The sequence below is a fragment of the Cyclopterus lumpus genome, chromosome 24 (assembly GCF_009769545.1).
Source record: "Cyclopterus lumpus isolate fCycLum1 chromosome 24, fCycLum1.pri, whole genome shotgun sequence".
NCBI classification, from domain to species: Eukaryota; Metazoa; Chordata; class Actinopteri; order Perciformes; family Cyclopteridae; genus Cyclopterus; species Cyclopterus lumpus.
The window spans coordinates 10,867,253-10,884,432 of record NC_046989.1 but is presented as its reverse complement, the minus strand read 5'-3'; the positions used below and the strand labels follow the sequence as shown (position 1 = coordinate 10,884,432).

Below are 17,180 nucleotides of genomic sequence, written 5' to 3'. Positions count from 1 at the left end.
TTGAATTTATATTGGTGTGCTACTGTGGTGTTGAGATGTGCACTTGTTGACGTCGTTGCTCTGCATCTTGATAAGATGATGACAGCGTTTAACTGTCTGTTTTAACTGGTAATTGAAGTGTCAACCACTGATCGTGGTTTCTTTCTCAGGTTGGCCCAGATGGAGCGCTCCAACGGCTCGCTGCCCACAGACAGCAGCTCAGCCACAGGCAGCATGTAAGTTACCACTGGTCATTTACTTTTTTTTCCCTTCAATTATTGTTTCAAAGATTTCCTTCTTCAAAAGTTGTACACATTCATACATTGTCATTATGTTCTTCTAAACAGCACATATCAGAAAATCTTCCTCCAGATGATTAATGCGTTCCAACCAACATTTGGAAGTAAAATGTTGTTCCTGTTTGTTTATATTTGTTTTCATTACAACTCTGAGACATCTTGCTCTGCACTGGTTACCCATCAGGGCAGCCCAACATGTTGCCTTCACCACTTTTGGAGTATTACAACCAGCCAAAGAAATAACAATGTGGCTTCCCGCATGGCTGAAAAGAAATCAAGAGAGACTGGCTGACTGGAGGATGGTTTTGAGAGAGCAGAGGGAGTGTGGATTGAGGGGAAAAAGACAAAAGGCTTCAGAAGAAATGTAATGGATTAGAGTGCCAACAATGAGAAGTGAGAGTGATTGGTTTCAGGATCTCTGATAACGATCAGTTATCTTTGATCAAAGGAGATCAGGACATGGCAAATAAGAAGTCACAAAAAAGTGGAGAAAGCTGATGAGGTACACAAGCGCTGAAGTTTCGAGTGTGTGTGTGTGTGTGTGTGTGTGTGTGTGTGTGTGTGTGTGTGTGTGTGTGTGTCTCCTGCAGGCCATTTGAGTTGAAGGACGTATCTTTCCCTTTTCCTAAGTGAGATCCTAATCGGGGAAATGAGCTCCTGAGGTTCAAACGCCCTTTGAGCTCATGGTCACACTAATGTGTGTATTCAAACAGAAATACACACATCGGCACACACTCATCACTCTGTTCTTGTCTTTGGAGGAAATTACTTTCCGTTCTGATAGCCTGCTTTGATAAGACACGTGTAGATCACAAGAGTTCCCAGATCATAGATCATCATTGTCCTTTTGGAAATTAATTTGTGCTTGAAAATGTAATAGATGCAGAGGATTTTATTTAATTTGTTCAATAATTCTAAGTAGCACAAAGCCCAAAATAACCCTTTTTTTCTACACAAACGTATTTCCCAAAGTGTTGTAACGCGTGCACCTGGAGAGAGAAGAGATTCCCTTTGTGGCATATAGAGGAAAGGAAAAACAAGTTTTTGGGGATTTCCCAAAAAAAGGCACACGGGAGGACGGTTAAAACCTTTGAGAATCGTGAGTGAAGATGAAATGAAGCATGTTGTAGGTTGCATCCCCTGCTGATGTGCCTGCACCGTGTGGACCACTGCTCCCATGCTCTACCTTCCTTCAACCTCGCCGAGTAGGAGAGCGCTTTTAGAAACACAAGTGTTCCATTGAAGACCCCAAAAGCTCTCTTTGCTCTTCAGCTCATCAACAGCAGAGGAATGGAAAGACAAAATGTGTCGGTGGGCACGAGAAGGTGGATTTATTTTCCTCTCCAAGCTTTCGTAACGAGGGGACAAACATATTATCCCCCCTCCTCCTTGCTCTTTTGTGCTTTGTACTATTTAAGAGAAGAAGCCGGCTCTGAAACGACACACGTAGACACACATGTGTGTGTGTGTGTGTGTGTGTGTGTGGGTGGAGCACTAACGATGTGAGGGAGACGATGGTTTGATGAAGGCTAACGGCTTTAACAGCAGAGGGGAAAAACACCCACCAGGGTACATTTAGAACATAATCATAGTTCTTGTGCTTTCACTCACTTTCACGTCAGTGTCATTTCTGGAAAATTTGCATTCGGCTTTACTGCAAAACAGCCTCAATGTAACTGTGGAGGTAAAAAGTGCGCTATGCACCGAGAAAAATGAATTCAAACGTTCTCGAACAATACTTGAACACATCTTTGACACAAATGTTTTTTATACTTATCAGCACGGTATAGCACCTGTGTGCGTACTACATATGTCACATTTTAAGAAAGAAAAGAAACATAATGTGCACTTTTGTTTTAATGCAAGCCCACATTCGCTCAACAACAATGCTCCGCTGAGTCCTTCCTCTTCCTCTTCCTCTTTAATGCTTTCGGTTTGGAGTGGTTGATTGTCTTCCCTCTCTTTTTCTAAGATTTATTCTTTTCCGCCAACGGCTGATTTCACCAAAGCCTCATTGTCTATTACTCCGCTCCATCTGGTTGTTTGTGTGGAGAACATAAACACACACACACACACAGACATGATATCCGTGCTTGGCGTGATAGTAGAGGGCAGTGTTTGAGCTTATGGAAACATGCACAGTGTAACATGGATGACTGCGTTTGCCAATTACATGCATGTTTGGCTTTTGGCTTGTTTTTTCTGATCGCTCATAGCCAGCAAACACTGATTTGGACTCGCTGCCAGCTGTGCAGTGATATCAATAATTAGTCTGTGTGTGTATGTGAGAAAGCTCTAGAGATAAAGTGCGTGAGTGCTAGTGGTTTCAGTGCTTGCATATTTGTTGTCCTTTATTGCTTTTATCTAAAAGGGAATCCTTAATTAGGAAGTCTATGTTGGCCATTTTCTCCGACCTCCACCAAAGCGCAATGTTGTCATCGATGCCTCGGGACGTCCCAGAGGCTTTTTTGTTTGTTATCTCTCCCTTTACATTCTTTCCCCCAGAGCTGTCCCTTTTTTCTTGTCTTTTGATATTTTGCCCTTTTATTTCTGACCCTCTCCTTTTAATTTCTCCAGCCCTATTCTTTTTAAACCTCCTTTCACCCTCTCACCACCCCCTTTTTTTTTTCATCTCCACTTTTCATCATTTTTATTTGTGGTCTACTCATGTTTTACCTTTGGGCCCTGGAAACCTTCAGATTGAACACTAAGCACAGAGGTTAACATTGAAAGACTTTTTCTTTTTGAAGCCCTGCTCATAAACAATACACCTGGACTTTACTGTGATCAGTCCCAAAATGTGGAAGGCCCACAGGGAGGGAGGTTTAAACATCTCGCCAGAGAGGGGGGAATGTAAGACATGTCTTTATCTCTCATCATTTCTCTCTGAGCTCAGTTTAGGCTGTTGATCGTGCTATTCAGCTTGAGAGGAGCGGCTTGCTTTGTGATATTTCAGCAGGGCTTCGGGCCCGGATACTATTGTTGTTGGATAGATAAGACTGGGGAAGTACCCTAAGCCAAGTCCCCGCTCAACCTCACCAAGCACCACACTCGTATTCACAATACACAATATATATCCTCTGCATCATATTATTCACATTATTCTGTCCTTTTACTGCACTTCCTCTTCCTCCCAATATCCCAGAGCATGTGGTTTGTGAACCAGCTCTGCTTCCTGATGTGCCCATCTCTGCATGTAATGATCCCCTTCATGGTGTCCTCTGGGCTCCCGCTGCCAGCCATAATGTCCTGCTGCAGCTTCCTGTTGCCAGGGCCCTGACTAATTTACCGCGGTCCCCTCACCCAGCAGACACTAATGGTCAAGTTTCTCCACAAGAACTAAGCCTTCCTTCATCATCCCTGTCCTTCTTGAGGCAGCATATCCTCATTTTAAATGTGTGTGTACGTGTGTGTTGGTTTATTGCTGAATGTTGCTGCAGTGTGAACATCTGTCACAGCACGGCTTCCCTCTCTCCGATAGTGAATGAATGAATGAATAACTACGTAAATACTGTATGTTCTGTTCGACCTTTCAGAAATACTATAAAAGTTAGATACAAAGACTGCATAAAGAACATTTGGAAACCTATAAAAAAGAAGTCAAGGTTTGAGCTACTGGTTACAAGAGATAAAGAAGCAGTGGAATTAAAATGTAATTTCTTTAATTGAGAGTGGATGGGTTCCTTATATAAAAAGTTTAATTAGTGTTTCTTTCATCATTTCTGCCTTTCATTCTAGTAAACTATATGAAAAAGTAGACCTTGACACAACTCCTGTTCTAAAAAGAAAATAACTCTAAATATAAGCTTCAAATCATACAGGGAGCTTCGGTTAATGATGAAACCATTTTTCTCCTCGTACATTGGTAGATTTTTCCTTTTATGTGAAAAGAGGTGAAAGCCTCATTCTGTGTACCTTCCATATCTGTCCAGTCGTAAACTAGTATAATTACTGTTGTCTCTGAGAAAGAGAAAGCTTCCTATTCGTACCCTCTGGTGTTATACATGCTGCGATAATAGCATTCTGAATATTTACTGAATCCTCATTGATCGTCTCCTTTGGTGAAAATCAAGGGTGTCTTGTATAAAAACCTGAGACATTTCAGTTTGCCTGCTTGCTCTCCAGGGTGTATTTGATTAACTTACTCATTATAGCCAGGGATTATGCTCTCAGTTATGGTCTGGCCTCGATAAGAGTCTGTGAATCAAGTTTATAGTGAGTCACTGCTTATTTTAAAAGGTGCCAAGAGTTCCTGCCTGGATGTCACTGATTGAGTTATGACTTAAAGTACAGCAGAGTTTCCAGCTCATTGAGGTCAATGCAGCGTTTTGTCATTGAAACGGACGACTTCACAACACGCAGAGCAAATAAGAAACCGCTCGTTTGTCATTGCTATTAGGGATGTAAAGAAGGTTGCAGCAACTTAACTAAATGACCTGCCTGTATCTATCGCTGAAAGGATAGCGTTACGATAGGTTTTAGTATCATTGTGCTCCAAGTTAACGGCTGTGATCTGCAACAGCAGCACAACATTGCTAAAAAGAAGTCCACTGGAGTAGCAACCACAAGCAGTCAGGTGATCTGACTCCAGGATAGCCAAACAGTAACATTTTTACCCAATCTGTTTGCCGAAAATGGCCTCCACGATTTTGGACTTTTACCGTAGATACTTTAGATAAAAAATAACGTTTATTTTTTACAATCAACACTTGATGTAAACCAAACTTACACATCGCACACTGTTTTCTGTGCAATGATGGATCAGTAATGACATTTCAGCTCATTGGTCATCAGCTCACTTTCAAATTAAATCTTTTTCACCATCGAATTGTTGGTTAGATTATGGTCTGCATGCCTGTGTTTCTGTCATCTTTGGATTTTGTCGCAGCCGTGTTATGCTATAGTGAGCAATATGTTGTAATAACCAACAGAAACAATGGCCAACTGTAATTAAAAGTAAAAGCAGATCATATGTCAGATATATTCATTTTAATATTACATAACCGCAGGATGTTAACGTCATTAAATGACAGCACTGCTGGATATTAAGATGCTGGAGCCATGAATAAAAATGGTCAAATAGAGTCGGCAGGAGATGAGAAGCCACACGTTGAGTCGGCATCTCAACTTTCTCGGCCAAACTTAATTTTGACCTGTCGAACTGGCTCTGGAAATTAAAGTCACTCTAGAAATTGAAAGGATTATTAAATAATAGTCTGCCATCTTTTTTTGTTCTTTTGTGAATGTCCAGTTTTAGTTTTCGAGGCTCAGGTTGTGTTTCAGAATGAAAGAGGGAGCTGAGCTCTGGCAAGACCTGCCAACGCCTTTCAGATTACCGAGATAACACGTAAAGAGATTGACACGTACACACGCATACAGATACACAACAGCAGCCATTTCTCCTCCTCTCCTTCCATATCTCTCCATCTGTCTGCCAGGCTTCTTCTCTTCTCTGCTCCCTCCATCTCCACACAGCCCTCACTTATTCCTGTGATCAGATAGTGGAGACGACACCTCTGTGTTCCACCGTGCATTGTGGAGCTTCCAGCGCCACTGAAGATCTTGCATATTATAGCAGCAAGCACAATATTTATTTAGATTAGGTTCTTTTAAAGCTGTCGTTTCTATTTGTACTTGGAGTAAGAATACATTTTTTCTCTTTAAAAAAGATAATTAACAAACGCCGAAGACAAAAGGTACATTTAACCACCGATGTTCCCCAGCTGTAATCTGTGATATCCATTAAATCAGTATAGATTTCAGTTTATGTTATAAGTAGTAGACATGCAGAAACTAGAAACACATTGACAGACGTTTAATCCATATAATAATGGACTGTAAATAATCAGAATGACGTTTATCTTCTTCAAAAATTAAATTAGAATGCTGAGTGGCTCGATTCTTATCGAGCCGCTTGTTTCGTTTTTGTTTTTTTAACGTAGAATATACGTAGCTCCTTCCAAAACCTAATTAGCTGAGGTATAAAGTGTTTGTAAAGCATTCCTGTGTTATATGATCATGTCTAGGCATCCATTCCTAGATATTTCCAAACACTAATCATAATTCTTTTAAAGTGCACAAAGTACTTTGTACCCCAACTGAACAGGAGGGGAATTGAGCTGACTAACAGGCACAAGATGTCTCGGCTCCTCGCTCATCACAAACCTCTCATAACTCCTCCACAGGGATGACGAACATGCGCTGATCCTGCAGTACTGCCAGGCGCTGGGAGGGGAGGGCTCCCCCTGCAGTCAGCCCCAGAGCCCGGCCCAGATCCTGCAGGCCGTTGAGAGGGAGGAGCGAGGCGAGCTGGAGCGGATCGTAGCCCGCCTGGAGGAGGAGCAGCGGTAAGGCAATGGAAGCAAGGATTCTGTGGCCAAAGAGGTCGTTTCAGACCCAAAATATACACGCGATCATGTCAGCGTTGAGTTTTCACCTCCGGCTTCTTGGTGTCATTTGAGTTCAAGTGCTCATCATTACAGTCCAGTGCACAACATATTAACACCCAGACATTTCCCGTATATTTGATTAGTAAATGGAGACGGCTTGGAGACTGGACACAGAGTCACTCTGCAGTCTATCGTTGTAGTGGCACTTTTGCAAAGCCAGTGGCTTGACTGGAGTGATTTAACACTGATTACGCACATAAACAGGCACTCCGAGAGAGAGAGAGATTTACTGCCAGATTCTTGAATGCCAACTTAAGTAAATCACTGCAGCTTATGGTTCTGCACTGTGAGGGAGCGCGAGGGGGGAAGCAAGCGAGAGATTCGGTGGGGGGTCCTTTGGGTTTGTCTATCTCAGTTTTTCACTGAGACAGCAGAAAGTAGAGGTAAACATGACTGTGGTATTTTTGTGTGGCATCCCACTGTGAACGGAGATTTTCCATGCTCAGTTGGAGAGTCTTTCTGTGATAAAAATAATATTTCATTTTAATAATAATAATAATAATTTCATTTAGGAAGTAGCACACAAGGGGGAAGCCGTCTAGAGCTAGCAGTTGCAGCATGACAAAAAGGAACAGCTTTATATGTAAATCATGGCAAAGATATCTAATAATAACATAAAAGCCCTACTCTCAGGAACATAAGTCATCTGATCTATTTATACAAGGCTCCCAGGAATACAACACAAGTCTTAGTATTAAACAAGCACGTACAATATTATAACATGGACCCTTATAAAGCATAAGGAAATAATATAGAACACGTATTCAAGCATACTGCGCATTCACACATACATATGAGTTCTTGTTTATTTATGCTTTATATAGTACATGAATTCAAATGCCTGCACATATACTGTACCTACAGTTCAATGACAGAAGCATTAGCACGAATGAACATCCTGTAGTGTAGACACACACATGTACATACTGACACCTATGTTCATGTTCATCAAGTAAAGCACTGAAACACGTATACAGACTTAACTTAGCACCGAAGAAAAGCAATGCCCTTCCCCTTTGCACTGAGTCCTGTGTGTGGGGAGAATGGCAGTGACCTCTACCGTGACCTTAAGATAGAGGACAAATAAACAGCGGAAATGTATTTTTAGTACCACAATAGAAATAAGCTCTTGGACTTTATTGAATTTGATTCTTTTGAGAAGTATGGCCCAAGGATATGATGCCTCCTGGTGAGGCTGTGCGTATATGATTTATTTATGTCATCTATTTTTATCTGTTGTCAACACAAAAAAAAGAGTGAGTGAGTGAGTGAGTTTGAGCCTTGGCCAGTCACCAGAGGAATACATACCACTCTTCTCAAAGTTTTCTCTTCGTTTTGATGGTGATGATAGGGCTCTGGGAGTAGTAGTGGAAGTACTCCACTACATTTATCTGAAAGCTGGACTTAATTGTGCATTTACAGATATAGATTTTACATTTGAAAACATGTGAACATAAACAACATGCTGTAAAATATCCAGCAGTACTTAAAATCAATTGTAAATATGACATACTAATACACATTAATGCATCAGTAGTAATCATCCAATCATAATTATAGTAATAATAGTATAACTTTCATAGGTGCCATTTGTCTGCTGAACAAATACTTCACCTTTCTTTCTTTTTTTAGGATCTTTTGCTGACACTACCTCATTTCTTTTACTTGTAATGCTGTATCTTTGCATTGTTGTATTGCTTCTTTTCCTTACAGTGATAATCTGAATACGTCTTTGACCTTTTGTGTGTGCCAGATCTGAGCCGTGTTTCTAACCCTTCTTTCCCAGGAGCCTGCAGAAGGAGTACGAGCAGCTAAAGGAACAGCATGGCCAGCGAGGGGCCACTGCCGGAAGCCCCTGGGACTCAGAGGGTTCTTTTGCCCATCCCGATGAGGCTGATCTTCTAGCGGAGGCCAAGCTGCTACGACAACACAAGGGCCGACTGGAGGGCCGCATGCACATCCTGGAGGAACACAACAAACAGCTGGAGTCCCAGCTCCACCGCCTCCGACAGCTCCTGCACCAGGTGACGGAACACTTCCACCAATCGGTTGGGCAGTTTTTCCCCAAAAAGCCACAGGTTATGGCTGAGAGGTAGAAAGGCATAGGCTCATACATTACAAAGATAGCGAGTCCTCAGGATAGGGTTATTTTTTGCCGACAACTGCAAAGTGGACTTGTTTGAAATGTAGCTGCAGCTGTAAAGAGGCCATTAGCAGAACAAATGGTTGTTATTTAGGTGCTTAGCAGACAGGAAAAAAAAATTTCAAAAGGATTTCAAACCTGAAGTAGCTTAATCGTAATTACGTGATATAAAAGAGAGTTAGTAGCAATTGTCAGCATTAAGTATGTGACATTTTGAAAGTTCTGCCAGACAATTAACATTTTCCCCAATAATAATAAAGATTACTGATCTTTCTAGCTGCTGATTTAGTCGTAATGTTAATCAATCAGCAGTGCCACTGCTGATTCAATAAAAAGATTATTTCATTCATTTAAAAATATCATCAACATAAAGATGTACCTCTGCCCCCAACACCCACACATACACACATATTTGTCTGTAAACGTGCCTGTGAATAACGAAACCTGGTCATCGATGCTCAGATTAGATCCTAATCACATCATTTCCATTCCACACAGGAGTCCAACATTTGTCTCTAGTCCTTCTGTCAATAACTTTCAGATTTGTTTATGCCCGGCCTAATTGCTCACTGAGGTGGGATTGTTTGTGGAAAGTGAGAAATGCACAATCCTCAAGCCAAATAAACAAATCAGATTGAGCAATATTGGCTCTCTGGTAGCTGTGGGACTGTAGATGCACAGTAATAACTCACAACAAATATGGCCTGAGGAAGGTGGCTGAACGTGACTCGGCAGATTTTTAACGGATGAAAAGATGTGTTGTAGAAAAATGTCTCGAAAAAAATGAATCTCGAAAAGCAAAATGACTCATGAAGCATTATTATGGCCCCTGTCAGTGTCAGATGATCACGTATTGAATTATTTATCCTGAGAAATTGAAGGAGCAATATACAACATACTGAGCATTAATATAGCATAATCTATATAAAGATCAAGTAGAGTAATGTCTACCATGTTAGCTCAGTACTATGTGTAGTGTGTGTGTGTGTGTGTGTGTGTGTGTATTCATGAAGTTAAGTGATTCCGAGTGCAAACATTAATGTCACAGACAACTACCTGCATTCACTCAAACACCCCCACACTAAATAAGAACTTCTGTCTTCTGACATTTAAGTCCCAGGAGTCCTGACGATTCGTCAGCATGTCTTTCCATCAACCGCATCATGACTGCCGAGCTGCGGAATAACAAACCCGACCAGCTTGATGACACACGCTAAATCCCCACTCCTGAAAGCTGACCAAAGCCCCGACCTGAGCTATTCTCAGACCAGCCTCAAGACGGTGGCTGCGCTCCAGAGACGTTTCCAACGTTTTAGCCTTTTACTGACGCCAGCGGCACCGGGAGACGACGGAGAAGAATAAGAAGAGGGGTGACGAGGGAGGGGAGTTGGGCAACATTGAGTTGCAGTTGAAAAGCTGAGGGGAGTTTGGGAGTCTGCCTTAAATGTCAGCAGACATCAAATGTCCTCTTCTGTGCATCAGAGCAGTGGAGCGTGTTCACACCATCTGATCAACACAATCGCTAGTAGAAACTGTTTGGTTCTGTTTTTCAGAGTAACAAGTTATTTCTTTTACTGTCATTGTGATATCTTTTCGTTGGTTTGACACATTTCTTTCATCAGACTTTTGCTATCACCCATGAATTAATTTGTATGGTAAAGAATGAACATCATCAGTGTATCGCCGTATGCAGCCTAAATTCTGCCCTTTGTCCGAAGTGGTCTTTTCATCGATACTCAGGGCATCTTGGGGCACAACAGGTATTCCATAATCATAGTGCAGACAAGACTGAATAGTAAAAGAAACCAAAAGAACAGTCACGCAATCTTTCCCAGACTAAAGCCTGATCAAAATACAGTGAATATAAACATTGCTAGACTAATCTAGGTTATCTGTATTCACTGTCTGCCACTGCAGCACCTGTGGCGGCGGCTTTAACGCCCTTCCCATCAGCCTCTGTTGAGATGGATTTCCGAATGTGTTAGACAGGAAACCTGTGGATGTGCAAGACATGTCTCCTCCCTCAGTGAGGAAACTTATATTATTGCTGTAGTTGTATGAATATGGACAGAGGCAGAGACGGCAGAGACGTGTTTTTATGCACACAACAGTCTCATTGTGCCGCCCTCTGGTCCGCCTGCTAATTTTGAAGTTCTCAAGCGGAATAATTACGTTATAATAATGGAGTTTTCTTTTTTCCCTTCTTTCCTCTGTTTCTCTCTCAGCCGGAGATGGACTTGAGGGTGAATGGAGTGTCCTCTCCAACTGTGCAAGATGGAGGGCCACTTACTGAAAACTCAGGTGAGACACTGGAGCGCAGAAATACTTGTTTACTCCGACAATAACACACTCCCATTGATTTAATATATGACGACATGGAGTTTAAGAACAGGGTGTAGCAGGAGCTCCTAGAAGGTACTCTGAATATTGCTGCTACGCTGTTGCTCTGCACAAGGAAACTTGTTGCTGTGGTATGGAACATACTGAAGTCCGTGTGTGTGCGTGTGCGTGTGTGCGTGTGTGTGTGTGTGTGTGTGTGTGTGTGTGTGTCTGTGTGTGTCTGTGTGTGTGTGTGTGTGTGTGTGTGTTCAGATGAGTTGCTGGATTCCCACCACAGCAGCTCTGACCTGGCAGATGTTATGGAGCAGATTAACAACTCCTTTCCTGCATGCAGTCGTAAGTTTTCTCCTCCTCCTCCTCCTCCTCCTCCTCCTCCTCCTCCTCCTCCTCCTCCTCCTCTTCCCCCTCCCCCTCTTTCTCCTCCTCCTCCTCTTCCCCCTCTTCCTCCTCCTCCTCCTCTCTCCCACGTGTCTGCTCCGCCTCTGTAGGCAAATTTGTGAGATTTTGTCAGAAATAATGTAAGCATCAATACATGTGTTCCTCTCTAACTGTGTCTATAAAAAGTCAAAAATAGTAGAACAACTCTGCTTACAACTGCAATTCCCTCAAATCCGACATTACATCTTCAAATCAATTGTTTCTCTCTACCAACAGTTCAAAAACCTAAGATATCAATATGACAAATTAAAGCAGCAAATCCTCATAATTGAAAAACTGTAGTAAAAAAGTACAGAATGTTTGACTTTTTGGTTTGAAACTAAACTGAGCTGATTGATCAGTTAACATATTTGCTTACCCTAATTTTAGGGCTGAGCAATATTATTGACCAAATACCTTAATATTGATATTGCAACGGTATTGTAGAGTTGACTATTGGTGCTTTCACAAAATATTTATGAGATTCGATTTTTTAAATATGTCATCAGTAATGTTGATATGATGACTGATTGGGTAAAGGAAACTTGTAAATTCAAAAAATGACATCACTTTACAGTAACGTAGCCAACAAACCAGGATAAGATGGTGAGGCTGCGTTTCAGTTTAAAATCTGGAACAGTCTTCCAGAAGATGTGAGACAGGCCTCAACTCTGACAATGTTTAAATCCAGGCTGAAAACGGTTCTATTTGACAACTGAAAGTATTTTATCTGCACTCTTTGCTTTTAATATAATTAATTAATGATTATTTTTATGTTTTTATGGAATGATTTTATTTGCCTTTTTGTAATTTTATGTAGCTGTAAAGCACTTTGAATTGCCTTGTGTATGAATTGTGCTCTATAAATAAACTTCCCTTGCCTTAAGACGACACTTATGCCATATTATCATATCCAAAATCGATATCTAGTTTCACATCCTGATATGCATATGTTGTCGTTATATTGACCAGCCCAACCTGATTATCTGTCTATTAATTGATTTAATGGACTAAACATTTTATCTAAAACATTTTTAGTTTTAAGCTTCTCTACTCTTATGTTACATTTATTATATTATTAAATACATATTAAATTGGAATCTGTAGATTTGTTTAACATACATCTTATAAATTCTTAGATCTATGACTTGACAATCTAAATCCCCATTTCACAATTCATATAGTAGTTTACTTTGTGTATCCATGTTAGAACTTCTTACATCTTCTATGAGGTTCATCGTGCCAATAAATGAAATAGAAACAGGAAATTGAGGCAATATTCCTGAGGCAATATAATAAAATAATAATCTACACTTATATTTTGATTCATCCTCCAGCATATAATTGTCTCCTTTATTTCCTCTTTGTAGTTCTGCTTTTGTTGATCCTTTTGTCTTCTCTGTCCTCCACCTCACGTATTAATGTGCTGCATCTGTCTTTGTTTTAGTTTGTTTACCTCATACTGTCATTGGACTTTGTTGATGGTGGATGTGCGTATGTATGTTTATTGGGTGTGCCGTGGGTTGTAAATGACAGCAGCTGGAGCAGCTGTGCTCATATCTGTAGTCATGAATACAAAAGGTCTTGTCCTGTATTTTATTGAAGAGTGGTATATAGAGTGGTCTTTTCCTATAATTATTATCAAGGTTTGTGCAGTGCATGCTGGTTCCTCAGCTTTGTGGTTTCTCAAACACATAGATTTGAAATACAGCCTCAAGGTTTCCTTGGTTATCATTCAAATTTGGTATTCTATATGAACAGGAAAAACCTTCGACACTCATTACTTTTTATAGCTGAATTTGAAGGAATATCCACCTCTGGGAATGTTCATCAAAGAGGGAAATAAATGAAAAAGGTTTGAATATAAGCCAGATAAAGCTCACTGACTTTAAATTACATTCGCCTTTTTAGAATCAAAACTCCTATCGGGGCTTTAGTTAAAAATCCATTTGAATCTGGCAGACTAGACGCTCCGGCATTATAAGCATTTTGTTACTGCACAGCTCCGAGGCAGCACAGAGCGAGTGTGCGCATGAATATGTGGCAGGCTGATCATTGAAACTGATATGAACTGGAGAATCCACGTGCTAAACTACTCTCTCGTCTCTTTGCTTTGTCTTCCACAGCTTCAAGCCTCTCCTCAAGACCGCAGGTAAGTCGAGCTTCACCGCAATAGTTCTATGAATTGGTCTGTATCCTGTGTGTTTTCACGGGTTTGAGTAATTGGACAGCGGTGAGGGAACTTTGAGCAAGGCTACATTTTTAGAGGTAATTACAGCGGCTGTCACAAAAGCAGCCCCCTCCATGTAGCACTCACCTGCCTCAGCCCTCCACATGGGGTGGCCTGTGAGAAAGAGACAACTAATGGATCTCTCTGGAGTGCTATTAGCTGCTCCTCTCATTCCCCCCAGTCGGAAACCAAAATGCATTTTGGGACAGAGGTGATGTGAAAACCGTTGCCACTGACCTCTTCCCACTGAAATTGTGTACCCCTCTCTGGTGCTTCTACCCTCCCACCATTCTTTACTTTCTCTCACTGTTTTTACTGCTCGGCTTGTTTCTTAACACACAGCTATTACATTTTCACGCCAGTTATGTGCTTATTTTCTATTCATCTATTAGTGATGGCTTTTGACAGACAACAGACACATACTTTGCCTTTTATTTCGACTTCCTCTTTGATAACCATTGCTCTTCAGGGTTTTCAGCATTTAACACCTCTATATTGAAGTTAAGTCAAGTTCAGCATGACTCTTATAAAGCCAATACACACTTTGTACTCGGTGCACTCAGGAGATGAAGTGAACCAAACTTATTACATCTCCTCCTTTTACTGGCATTTAGTTGAATCATCCTTTCATTATTTCCTTTTTTTCCATTGTCCTTGGCAAACACTGTGCAATACACTTTATATTGGTTTTCACACAAAGGCATTGGTGAACAGGTTTGAGTGCCTAATTCCACTTCTGAGAAGACAGCTTTGTTTTGTAAAATCTCCCCTGCATCATCCACGCCCACCTCCTCCCTTTTCTCCACACCGAGCTCCTAATGGACAGTAACTGGCTTGAGGGACTGCAGTCCATTGACCAGCTTTCAAACGCAATTACATCTGAAGTCCACACAGAGATGTCTCGATGGGAAGAGATGAGGCGCTTTTACCTGCTACGACATGATGATTTCAGTTTTGTGTTCTCTCTTTTGCAGGTAATGTGAGGACAGTCACCACAGAGGATGCCACGTGTGTTTGTGTGTGCACAGTGTTGGAGGAGACAGGACCATTCTCAAACAAACAATCCCCCCCCGATCCCAAAGACGCACAGGACCAGACAACTTAACTTCTTTTACCACCTTGTCTTGTACTATGCAAACTGTACATTTTATGAACTGTAGATTGTACCTGAACTTGGTTCAACATGTCAGTGATTTGTTTAGATATGCAGATGAGTATATGGACAATGGGCTTTGTATAGTAAAAACAAAAAAAAGAGGGTGGTTTGAGATTTGTTGAGTTCTTGTTGAGTTCTGCCCTCACTGGGAATCAAGCTGTTACATATGTTGTCATTCCACTGCTTCGTACCCTCCAGTCCCCACTTGCAATTCTTTGTCAATGGAAGTAGCCACAGGTTTCCATGTTTGGGAGCACGCACAGTTCCTGAGTAATAACATATAGTGGCCAAAAGGATTATTGTTGTGAAGACTGTCACTTTTCAAGCCTCTGTTTTGTTTTGAAACTCTTATCTTGTAGCATGCTCGATGTCAAGTTCCCCTTTAAAGCATTGATATGGCAGCAGACTTTGTGTCGACTGCGATTTGTTAATGTAAACTTTACCCCTTCTGTGCCTATACAGTTTGTCATTCCACGTGTGGAAGACAAGACATCAGTTTGATAAATGAAAGTGGGTTTGTGTATAAAGAGTGAAGGTTTGGAGAATAAAGATTTTAATCTAAAGTTGTTCTGAATTTGGGTTTGTAAGAGGCCCGCCGTTATTATTTGGAATAATCTTCGTCTTTTTTTTTTTTTTTAAAAGACATATGTTCAGAAATCAGAGGAAAGCCATGATTGCCTTGCTACCTCAGACTCATAGACAGTGTTGTTTTGTGGTTTGTAAAGTTGTTTTAAACGGTTGCAATCACTTTCAGAACAAGAACAACCTGGTTGCTTTCCAAGCTTCAGCGTACTGTATTGGTGTACACTGCAACGAGGAGATGCCAAGTAAAGAAAAAGCAAACCTATTACTGTACCACAATGGGTCTGTGGCCTGATGAAGCTAGCCGCGCGGTATGACGAATATTACTTCATCTGATGTTGCTTTTTCCACTGGCCCACTAGCACTGGTCCCTCACTGCGTTGTGTTGTTGTGCTACATGCTATCCTGTAAAACTTGTGAGACTGAACAACACGACTATAACCTCCTCTGACTCGACTAATGATGATGATGTTGGTGATGATTTTAATGATTCCAATCATGATGGACAGTACCATAGCAGAACTGTGTCGCTCCTCCTGAGGTATTTAAAGTAGATTGACCACACTACGTGTAATATGGCTACGTTTTATTCTAAATAAAAATTTTATAACAAGTGCGTCTCCCCTCTGTATTACTTTAGTTCATCTAATTGTAAGGTTTGTAATTGTAGATTGAGGCTGTAAATGTAAGTTAATATAGATGAATCATTTAACATAATTTAATAAACACTGATCAGAAATGTAATTCCACTCCTTGAAGCGTTTTCATAAGCAGTACTTGTCTTGCATTTAAAACCATATTATACCCACACCTGCTATCGAGGAGATCAGGCCTCATTACTGCCAACTCTTCAGTGCCATCCAGCTGGGACCGGAGCTACTATTTGAGGGTCTGTATCATTATTACATATTCGTAGTGAACATGCGGAGCTGCTACTGAGAACTCCAAATGGATGAAAGGTAATTGTTCTTTTTGCCACTTACTTCCTTCAAATTATTTATTTTTTGTTCTTCTCAAATGAGCAGCATTACTCTCTTGTGGCTGCATGCATTGATTGTTCTCGGAGGTTGTGCAATGTTCGATTAAAGACATTTAGCTTGTTTTCCCTTGGCCCTGCTGTTGTTAATCAAATCTGACTGGACAAGTAATTTTAAGATTTAAAATCAGGTCATTTTAACAATCTGTCAGACTTCAATATGTCCAGACAGGAAATTGTCTGCACTCGGGCTGCAGTTATTAGACCACAAATGGGATGTTTCCTTCCTTTAACTGCATAGGCAATTCCTAGGCGTAACCATGTCAAAAAGTGATCTATCAATCCTTTGATTGTTTCAATATTTTTTTTTTGTGGCACCCATGCCAAGTTTTGTCTTAATATCACTCCCTATCATCTATGGTCCATCTATAACACACTTCAATAATGCAACGTGGAAGTGCACCCTAATTGGATCTGACTCGTATCCTCCTCTGGGCTCCCTGAAGTGCTTTAATTAGTCGGCGACTCCCATTCCCACAATGCACTGCAAGAATCAGCTTGTTTGTAAAGCCAAACAAGTTAAAGTAACAAACCAGCACAAGAGAGAGG

General features: G+C 41.0%; 1 protein-coding gene across 8 annotated transcripts in view; it reads left to right on the top strand.

The window, feature by feature from the left end:
* utrn (utrophin) overlaps positions 1-16,208 on the top strand; it is a 159,685-nt gene extending 143,477 nt beyond the window's left edge. For 6 of the 8 annotated variants that reach the window (XM_034527016.1, XM_034527010.1, XM_034527011.1 and 3 more), the window contains 7 exons: positions 150-215; positions 6,464-6,625; positions 8,514-8,751; positions 11,096-11,171; positions 11,463-11,546; positions 13,754-13,779; positions 14,832-15,117. In XM_034527016.1, coding sequence (XP_034382907.1) covers positions 150-215; positions 6,464-6,625; positions 8,514-8,751; positions 11,096-11,171; positions 11,463-11,546; positions 13,754-13,779; positions 14,832-14,840 — 661 coding nt within the window. In that variant the 3' untranslated portion in view covers positions 14,841-15,117. The other 2 variants (XM_034527014.1, XM_034527013.1) reach the window with 2 other exon arrangements.
* The last annotated feature ends 972 nt before the right edge of the window (positions 16,209-17,180 follow it).